A 10,997-nucleotide genomic window follows, 5' to 3' on the forward strand; every position below is an offset into this window, starting at 1 on the left:
GATTACACGGATTTCATTCACAAAATGAAAATAATATAAAAATTAATTCAATGCTTGATCATCATCAAGAAATTTGAAATGTGTTAATTTTAAAATATAAAATGAACGATTAATGTGTTTGTTTTTGCCAACGATTGGCTTGTAATATGCAGATTTTTTGGATAGAGATATCAAGTATGTGCAACTGCTATAGGCTGATGGCCATAACTAACAAACGCCCAGCAAATATTTCTTTACAGATGCTTGTAGACATTGTTGAAAATCATAACCCTTCACTCTGCATTTGATTTGCATTCTTCAGTGATTTTGTGCGTGGTAAGCGTTCTTGATAGTCTCCAACATAAGGATTCACTTTTACTCAATTCGCTTGCTTCTCAGGTGCTAAATTTATGTTCATCCGGGAAACATAGCAGTTGACAGATGTAAGGTGAGAATAGTAGAACTGATCTAAAAATCCGGGTCCCAGTTTATTACGTCATCAATGCGTGGATAATCTGTCTCTTCTGTGAAGCTTTCACAATAAAAATTTCTAGTATCAACTGAGGATTCGATCTGAATAACAAAACACATATGAATTCGGTTAATATATAGTTAGAAAACAATCAACGAAGGAACAAACGAACAAAAATAATAAAAAATCAAATATTGAGATTGATAGACACAAAATATAAAACAATGGCAAAGGCCAAAATACGATTTACTCAATTTGCGATGATATTACTTTACGTGATCTCTACAAACCTGTCCATACATGCAGATATTGTCTTTTAGTGTAAATAGATGTCAGAGCAATATAACTCTGACAAATGACATGAAAGAAATGCCCTGTATTAAATCATCTTATGGGAGATAGGAACGAAAATATCACTAAGCCGTTCAGTTTTGCTGGTACCAACAAATGTGTTTGTTTCTTTGTTTGTTTTTAGAAACTGTAGTGTTAGCCGTGCTTAAATATGATATGCATAGGATGGCAATTAGGGTCCAATTGCCTCTTTTAATGGGTTGGTGCCACCCGGGGTTCTTAAATCAGTTGTATGAAGCAACCACGTAATCCAATAAAGTTGGTATCTCAAGATTAACAACCAATTCACAGTAATTAATTATCTTTCAGTTTGTTTATTTCTGCATGTTGTTGTTTTGTGGCTTTGTTTGTTTGTTTGTTGGTTTGGGGTGGATATGGGCATGGTTCAGAAAACAAAATGGAATGGAGAGAGAGAGAGAGAGAGAGAGAGAGAGAATGAGATTATAACCTTTGGAATAAAAGGTGGTTCCATTATTCTGCCTCGTAAGTCCTCCCAGTGAAATTCGTTAAACCATCCAAGCTTTGGTATTTCCTGCGCGGTTGGACGTTTGACAGGATTATTTCTTCGAAAAAAAGGAAAGGAATGAAGGTAATGCTTGAATGAAATTAATCAATATATCATTTATGCAGAAAGTGCATGTGTATTATATGCATGCCTCTTTTGTTTTTAAATGTTTAAATGTTTAGTTATGAGTTTGGTTCATGGGCAATACTTGTTATAAATATTAACATTCAATTATGCACCGTGATACAACAGACAAAAGCATTATATTCTTTCCATTCTTCGCAACTTACTTCAAATGGCAGACGCCCCTGTAGGCTTAAGGAACAGTCCATTTTCTTAATATTTTGTATGAGAGAGATCTGCAACATTGTAAATATCGATATCTTTTGTTTTTGTTAATGTCAATAACGGAAGGTGCTATCCATTGAATCTGCAAGAGAATGCTTGATGATACTATTCTGATCAAGCACGAGTGAATATTCTACCGTTATCAGATTTGTGCCTATCTATCGATAAAGACAGACAGACAGTCAGGGACAGGGAGAAATTCGTGCTAACTTTCAAATCTGTATATATAGAGAGAGACAGATTAAATAACAACTGTAAAAGGAATAGGAAGATGATAATGAAATAGCTTCAAAATTCTTATTCACTTTGTCGTTGTACGGACACGTTTGGTTACAGATGTTCAACCTACTCGTTATTTACGGCAAAAACAAGTGGGAAACATTAGGTTTTTCTCTACGCATTTGAAGAACATCGATGGTGAATTTTACAGTTCCATACAAATTTAAAGTCTAGCGCTTTATATATTGTGATGTGGTCAACCATGTCTTCCCATTTTTCAAATTGTCTAAAAACAAATAGATATAGTTTCTTTTATACAAACACTGAAACCCGTGCGGCAGAGGTGTATATCAACTTAAGTGAGATAAGAGAATCCTTAGCTGGTGCACCGTTCTCATTTACACGGACTTAACTAGTCTTTAATTTATTTTCTTTGTATGATATATTGTGTTTAACCAGAATCCAGCGATAAGCTCTGAATCTGTGCTTTGGAAATGTGTTAATTTAAAATCGAGTAGGTTTTGGTTTTGTGTGTTTGGATGTTAGAAATTTGTTGTCTTCGTTATGTTCTCTGTGCCTATATTAATCAGACTATAGCCATCGTTCAACTGCTTTGAAATAGCATTTCTGGTATATAGTTAGTACGTTGAAATCAAAGACAAAATTACCTTCTTCTTTGTATAGTTTCCATATACAATCTACAGCGTTCCTATGTCACTTCGGTGGACAATAGCATCGATCCCTTTCAGATATGTGTAGTTTCCGTAAGAGACCTTTAGAAATGTTTCTAATATTATTTGCAAAGACATCAGCATCTCTCCTTCTTACCTGCATAATGTCCGTATGAAATCTTCAGCGATCTTTCTAATTTCGGTTGGGAAGACAACATCATTGATCCCCTTTAAGATATTATTAAATATCTGCATGTCATTATCATCCTTGTCTGCAAATAATGAGCTGGAAGAAGAAATACAATTGTTGAAAGATAAACAACTTCATGTGCTGACTAGGTACTTACAAATAGGTACAGAAATGATAACCTAAACAGACAGAAAGCATAGCAAAATCAAGAACTCCTAAGGACCAAGTAATTTTCGACATTGACTTGAGATACAAGACACTAGATTGATGTTGAAATGTTTTAACCAATACTTATGTCTCCGTCACGTGTCTTCTTCTTCTCTGAGTTATGTCACATAATGGAAATAAATTAGCACATGCTAGAAAAAGAGACTGTAAATATTTCACAATTGTATTTGTGAAGGCTGATGTGATTTTGCATGATGTCACAGGTTAAATATGCATTTACCATTTGCTGCATCCGGTAACTGAAAATGATTACTGACAGATGCATCCGTCAAATGACTAGGTAGAATGTAAAGTAGTACATGCGATCATCAGTCGCAATAACTCAACTACCATCTTTTGTCCGAGGTAATTTTACTGTAGCGGTCTCGGTTGAAGTACTAAAAATGCATCAGATAAAGACGCATATACATTCTCACATTACATATTAATTAATACTATTGCATGACTGTATTATTTATCATCCATGGGGTATAAGTTTAATCACATCCTTTGTATTTTTTTATATAAATAATTTATATAATGTATGAATTAAAGTTTAAGATTTTTCTTAAGGTTAATACAAAGTCGGTATAAATTAACTTTTGATCTAAATAGTTTTTTTAATTTTATTACATTCGTTACTTGTACAAGAAAGACGTAGGTAGACAACTAGATTCTCTTTTTATATTCTAAGCATATTATATTATTTATAGGAAGAGGCGTAACATAATCATTATTTCATGATCGCGGCATCTGTAACTATTTTGACATATGCGCTATTCCGAATTCAGCTGTATATAAACACCACAGGCTCGTGGACTGTTTACATGGATGTATTACAGGCACAGGCGAGTTTTGGTGCACATCAAACCGTTTGTAACTCCCATACACAGTGTTTATCAATTCTTACCGGCCAGAAAGCATAGCAAAAACAAGAACTCCCAAGGACCAAATATCTGCCGCTGTATTGTGTCCCTTTTTTAAAATGATCTCAGGGGCTATATAATCTGGCGTTCCACATATCGTCTGGGTCTTTCTTCCTGGTCCCACCTTCTTGGCCATTCCAAAGTCAATCTATTGAGAAACAGTAACGCATAAAATGGTATGTGTTATATGTAGCTGAAAAGCAGAGTGTATTCGGAAAGTACTTAGTAACTGTAACTTGACAATTATCCACCATAAGTAATGAAAGGTGAAATGTTTACCTAACAAACCCATGAGTGAGGATGAGGATGAACTATCACTGAATCACCGAATGCGATTTATATCAATCTAACATGTGTTGCAAATTATTTCTCTAAAAGTTTTACAAAACCCTTCTTTATTTGTGTATAACACTGCGCACTTAAAATAGGGCTATGAAACAAAAAGTTGTCTATCTATGGAAGAAAAGGACAAACAATATTAGATAATGTCTTCTCACCACATAAAGAAATAATATTTATTATCAAAATAAATGAATGAAAAACCATTAATAAGAGCGCGATGTATAAGATTCAGTTTTAATGTGTCATACAGACACGAAAGGCTAATTGAGCAAGGTCACAAGTTCATCAATGATAGAGTATACCTGCCACTGACATATCTAAAATGCAAAAACAAAGTTTGGTCAGAGAATGTTATTAATGGAGAGCTGAAAGGCAATTATTCACATCATTATGGAATGAAACCATTTACGAGTATTGACTAAAGGTATGTTGTATGGTTCATTCATTTTTCTACATACTTGATGAAACCCAGTACATTCATTATAAGGCTAGATGTACCAAAGCCAATTTTCTAAAATTGGTTTTCACGCACATCAGATTCACTTGTAAAGATTACAGTTCAAAATGTATGGTGCAAATTGGAGGTATATATATGTATATATTATTTTTACACTTCCTCTGTAGCCCAAGAGCTTGTATTTGAGAGCAAAATATAGAGGTATTCTGATGTCACTTGTTTAGGCTCGAATAAACAGTAACAGAAGAAAGAGTGAAAACAACAAGCTTAGAAAAATGCAATAATTTATTTCCCTGGAAAAATTCTGTAAAAATGAAAACAAATATGAACTTACAGTTTTGTAGAATCAAATCCAAAAATAATCCGAGAATTATCAAAGAATAAAATTTTTGAAGTGATGATAACAAAATGTTTAATCTGCTTTCACGTTCGAATCCCGACGAAGAATAAAAGATGGAAGGCAATGAGGTATGCTACAATCTGTAGTCATGAAATCTACAGTTACTTATAGAAATAAAATTTATCACACCGGTCATGGAAATAAACATTAAATTTGTAAGCAATGTCTTTTCAAAACGTCTGTGTGAACACTCCTCAAAATATTTCCAGAGAAAAAATAATTAATTCTTTTGAAATCTAACTGATCTGAAGAAAATTATTACTCAAAATCTGGGTACAACAAAATAACTTAGCATCAGTGTAAAAAGCCCAAAACAGAAATCTCTCTCTACGCAATTTTATTAAAACTAACGGATGCACAGTAATGGAAAAACCGGACTTGCTATACACAGGGCCAAGTGACCGTGTTTACATCTTTAAAAAATCACGTACACATAATATGGCCTTGATTATACCAATGGTTTTACTCTTAGAATAAAATAAAATAAAATTGTTTACATCTTGAATCATGACCTTGACAAAAGCCAATCATTTTAAAATAAAAGCAGAACTTATTTACGTGTTTGCTACTAATTTTTAATCAAGGTCAGGTTCTAGATCAAAACCAGGTGTTTACGAAAGAATGATTCAGATCAACTGATTTTCTGGAAAAATAGTATCTCCAGTGAATAAATTTACATTATAATAGCATATAATGGAATGCAAAATTTAAAACTGACAAACAATTAAATTAAAATAAATATGAATTAAATCAGATATATGTAACAGTATACATACCCATTTTTGCACATGCTCTGGAGTCCAAAAGTACGTATTTGAGAGCACAAATATAAAAATATATAAAGTCAGTTTTTGCATACGCTCTGGTGTCCAGGATTATTCATTTGACAGTACACTTGTATATATACAGGGCCAAGTGACCGTGTCATGCATATGCTCTGGAGCCAGGATTACATATTTGAGAGTATAAATGTGTAGGTATACATACCAGTTTTGCATATCCTTTGGAGTCCAGGAGTACGTTTGCGAGCTGTAGATCTCTGTGGATGATTCCTTTTGAGTGTATGAAGCTGAGTGCCTCTACTATACAGGCTGTGTAAAATTTTGCTGCTGTATGGCTAAGGTTCTTTCTATAACAGAAATCAACAGATTTAGAAGCGTAAACGAACATAGCATTATACTTTGGTCAAAGTCGACATACATTGAGTTCTGTGAAGATTTATATTAAAGCTATCAGACCATTCTTGGGCATTCATCTCCTTCCAGAGAATATCAACAACTCACATCTCCAACAGAAATATTTTTTCATTCAGAAAAGACAAAACGTGAACTTTTTCTCAAAAGTCAAAGCAATAATTGCAATTCATCCATTCTACACGTGTGTACGGTTGTGAATTTTGTAAAATCTCTAGAGAGAACTTGAGGTGTTTCGGTTTTCGCTTCCAATTTAGGTAGATTACATTTTTGTCTCCCGCGAAGCTCTGCCACCCGAGGAGACAAATAATGTAAACGTTGACTTTGATTTTCTTATCTCGATGGAAAAACGCCATTTTTTAAATTTTCTCTCCAATATGTTTTTTTCTATTAAAAAAAATAATCTTCTGGAATATAGTTTAGTAGATCCAACAAACACGATATTCATCAAATATTGTAACTACCTCACCGTTTCTACTTTTGACAGGGTATAAAAAAAGGAAAATCTAAATAACTATATAACCAAAATAATTCAACATCTGCAACTCTTATAAAAGCAATTTTACAGTTGTGATTTTTACGTGTTTTGTGTATTGAACTGATAACACGGATAGTCACTTGATATTAGTTCAAAATATGTATAACTAATACGTATGTGTTAATTAAGGCAGTGACGTAGGAGATCGAGTCATAGCACCCAAACTGGACTAGTGAGATAATACGAGGAATAAAAGTACATAACATTGTCACATTTGGTCAATGAGTGTTATATCTAAATAACAACACATTTATTAATTTTGTTTATAAGGATAACTTTTAAGCTTGGAAAAAGTATTTGTTACAGCTGATGTGAGTAATGCGTGTAAATCACTTAGACAACCGGATCGAGATTATATTTGACAGAAAATTTAGTTTCCTGTCCTTAATTAATCCCCGTGATCGTGTTGTAAGGTTAGAAGAAAACCCGTCAATAATGAATTTATAAAATGATACAAGCGTATAATACAAACACGGCCAGTACTGCTAATAGTGTCCTAAACTTCAGGGATAAAGGCCATTTTGTATCTCATTTAAAAAAGGGGTCACTTGAAATTACCTGAATGTAACACGTAGCCAATGTTTGTTTCCACAGGAAACTTATGGTAATAACAGTATACAAGGAAGAAATCATAGCTGTAAAATAACACGATTTACAAAATTAGCGCCGCTATCCATATCAAGTTAACATGCACAAGTTGAGTAAATGCAGTAAACTTGATCTCCGATTCTTTAGATAATTTTTATGATGACATAAATGTTTACGTTTGTATCATTAAATTATTATGCACCTATAAGAGAAAGATGCCGTCTACAGTGCCACGTACGAAAATGTTAGTTGATGTTTCTTCTTCATTTAAATTTGGATTTTAACTCCATCCTTTAAGTGTTAGCTTTCGTGAAAAGCAAACAAACAATTACGATATTAAAAACTACATCAGCAGTGTATAAAATTGTTTAACTTACTCTTCATTTAACAACGTGAACAGCTCGACTCCAAGACAAGGCTCCATTAACAGATACAGATGTTCATCATCCTTAAACGTTTTATGCAACCTGGAAAATAAAAACAAAACTGTAAAAGAACAATAGCTCCATTTCTGTTGCTTGAACATGCCTACCTTATAACTATAATCTATGAAGTACTATAACTGTATGAACGTGTTCAGCTGAAGATGCCTTCATTATAAATATTTTAAATGGATACAATAGCTACTGAATTTTCGTCAGGTCTAAATGTCGATAAGATTTTTAAATGTTTTCATGACGCTTTTGTCATTTGTATGAGTTTAATTATTCGTTTGCAACTTCCACATGGGAATTGATATCTCATTAAAAGGAATGCATTTAATTATATCATATCATACCCGACTTGTTTGTAACGTTTTTATAGAAAAAGGATTGCATGTCTTAATATAGCATGATTGCTTAATTGTTATTGTCTCCAATGATATAGAATTTATGCACATGACAAGACCAATTTGTGTTGGGCAAAGGCGAATATCGGTGGACAAGTAATTTTGCGACATGATCTCGTTGCAATATGCAAACGTGATACGCGTGTTTTTGTACTTTGTCTTCATTTCATTTAATTCAATATTTTCGCAATCATAATAGTTAATGAAATCAAATGTTTCTCACCTTATACAAATTTACTGTTTCCTAATGAACAAATCCTATCTAAAATCCCTATTTAATAGACTGAAACTCCCTAAAGCAAATTGACTCGAAATAAGCATAACAACTAAATATTTACCGTCTTTCAATACAAGCTTATACCCAAACAGTTCAATCCAATACAACTATAGACCCAAACAGTTCAAACCAAACAAAGTATAGTCCCAAAGAGTTTAAATCAATACAAGAATACACCCAAAGATATTAAACCAATACAAGTATAGACCCAGTTAGTTCAAACCAATACAAGTATACACCCAAGCAGTTCATACCAAACAAAGTATAGAACCAAACAGTTAAAAACAACTATTCCAAATCTGAGATTGATCAAGTCTACATCACGTGGTCATTGCATTAAATATGCTCAGAAGATAACGTGCGTCCCAGGTTTTATTTGTCTACTTGATATGGATTTTGCTTCATCGTGCTAACAAGGAATTTGTCAAAAAGAAAGTTCAAAATGATGAATAAGCAGTATTCATATCCTTTTCGAGTGTATGTAAATAAGCTTTCTCTTGCAATTGTATTTCTTTCGTTCTTTATTTTGGTAATCGTCCTAAAGAGAGCATAATAAAAAAAAATGACAGTTTGACAAACAAAACGACATCAACATCTCCTATTAACGACAGCTACAAGCAGTGGGAGCATGTACAATAAAAATCATAATCTTACCTTACAATGAAATCTGATCTCAATTCCGCCATAATGTTCTTTTCATTCAGAACCTGTGTTTGTTGGCCAAATGCAACGATGTGCTGCTTGTTGAGGATCTTTAGAGCATACGTATCTTTGCTGTTATTGTTTTCCTGTACCTGAAAATTATTCACACACGTAATATGTACTATTTCAAGGTATTGTCTTTCCTCAAGACGTGCATTTATGTTCTACGATTTAAGGTATTGTCTTTTCTGAAGACATTTATTTGTGTTGTACAATTAAAGGTATTGTCTTCACTCAACGCTTGTACTTGTGTAGTACTTAGTCGCAATGTTATGTTAACCTACTACAACCAAAGTCACTTACAATCAATGCACATTATCCATCAGCCGATTCTCGCCGTTGACTTTCAAGATTCTCTCTAGGATCAAATGATAATCGTTGAGTATTTATCGAAGTGTAACTTGTACCTAATCAATCGCCAAAAAATAAAGTTTGAGTGATTTGTGTTAGCTTTGTGAGAGATTAATAAAATATGCGCGTTAATCCAACCAAAACATAATCATTTAATCCTTTTAATTCCAAGTTTCATCCTTTTGACGTCAAACATGGCGGATTCCATTAAAACAGAGTCTGCATTAATGTAGTACGTATTATTCTTTTTTAGGCAGATTAATATCAACGTCTTTGCTAACCATGAGTCACCATCATAATTTAATACGCAAACATGCTTTATGTTTTTTCTTTCATTCTTATTGCTTTCTACGCAGTTCGACCGCATCCATTTTCAGTGAGATCCAGCGCTTTTGCTTCGTGCAACCATTATCCTAATAACAACTACATTAAAAACAAAATGTCGAAAGAAAATCTAGTAGTTTATGAAGGTACGCACACCCTGAAAAAATGCCATATTCTTTATTAGCAAAACCGGGTTAGCGTTTCAGTGGATAAATGACGTGCAATTACAAATGTTTGTTGAACCACTAATTGGAGGTTTAATTTCATATTGCCAAATTTGATCTCGAGCTTTAAAAAAGCAGTTGATACAGTGAAAGCTTGATCGAAAAGCAATGGAAACCGATTGGGAACAGAATATGTGTCCCAGAATTAGTTTATATGATATGTGGATCTACCAACTTATGTTATTGTATATGGATTAAAAGTTTTCAACCGGGAAAAGAGTGAATGATGGACAGAAGAACAATATTGATATATCCCACTTTCTTCAAAGATACGAGATTTTAGTTGGATATTATATTTTACATCACAACAACGTATGTAGTTTATTTACTGACGATGCCACTGAGGTAAAGGGCTTTGCCCAAGGACAATACAATGTACCCGACCTGGCTCATCCTATGGTAGGATTCGAAGCAGTATTATTTTTGTCTTGAGCCTGTCACGCCAATGACCCACCGCGTCTCCTACATTCATTATTTGTTCCTGCGACATGTAGGATTATACATGGGGACAAAAAGAGGAGAAACACAAATTGGAGAATAAAGTACTTACCAATATTACCCTTCCAAAACCTCCAACACCCAGCGGTGTTACTATATGCAGGTCTTGTAGCTTCAAGTTTGCCATTTCTGTTTCTAAACTGGAAGAACGAAACAGTAGAAGGTCATTACGGAACAAATAAAAACATAAACAATGTCCATATCTCCGACAAATATATTACTTGATCATGTTGCATTAGGATAACTTTCTTTCCTACCTCAACATCACTCCTCCCGGAAAGACCGTAAAATATCTTTCTGACTATGGGTTAATATAGACAACTGGAAGCAACTCTTAAAGGTTAATTCCCCGTTCCACCCGCCAGGCGCCCACCGTTACATCCGATTAAAACCAGGTTTCGCTTTA

The 10,997-nt window shown here is 33.7% G+C and overlaps 1 protein-coding gene across 1 annotated transcript; it reads right to left on the bottom strand.

Moving 5' to 3' along the window:
- Positions 1–7,759: 7,759 nt before the first annotated feature.
- Positions 7,760–10,718, bottom strand: LOC149789221 (cGMP-dependent protein kinase 1-like). The gene is made up of 3 exons (XM_089973589.1): positions 10,644–10,718; positions 9,147–9,286; positions 7,760–7,853 (listed from the first exon to the last, which is right to left on the bottom strand). Exons 1-3 carry the CDS (start codon positions 10,716–10,718, stop codon positions 7,760–7,762), a joined length of 309 nt encoding a protein of 102 aa, XP_089829715.1.
- Positions 10,719–10,997: the final 279 nt, after the last annotated feature.

Source organism: Sinohyriopsis cumingii, chromosome 11, assembly GCF_028554795.1.
Source record: "Sinohyriopsis cumingii isolate HCF-2022 chromosome 11, ASM2855479v2, whole genome shotgun sequence".
Lineage (NCBI taxonomy): Eukaryota > Metazoa > Mollusca > Bivalvia > Unionida > Unionidae > Sinohyriopsis > Sinohyriopsis cumingii.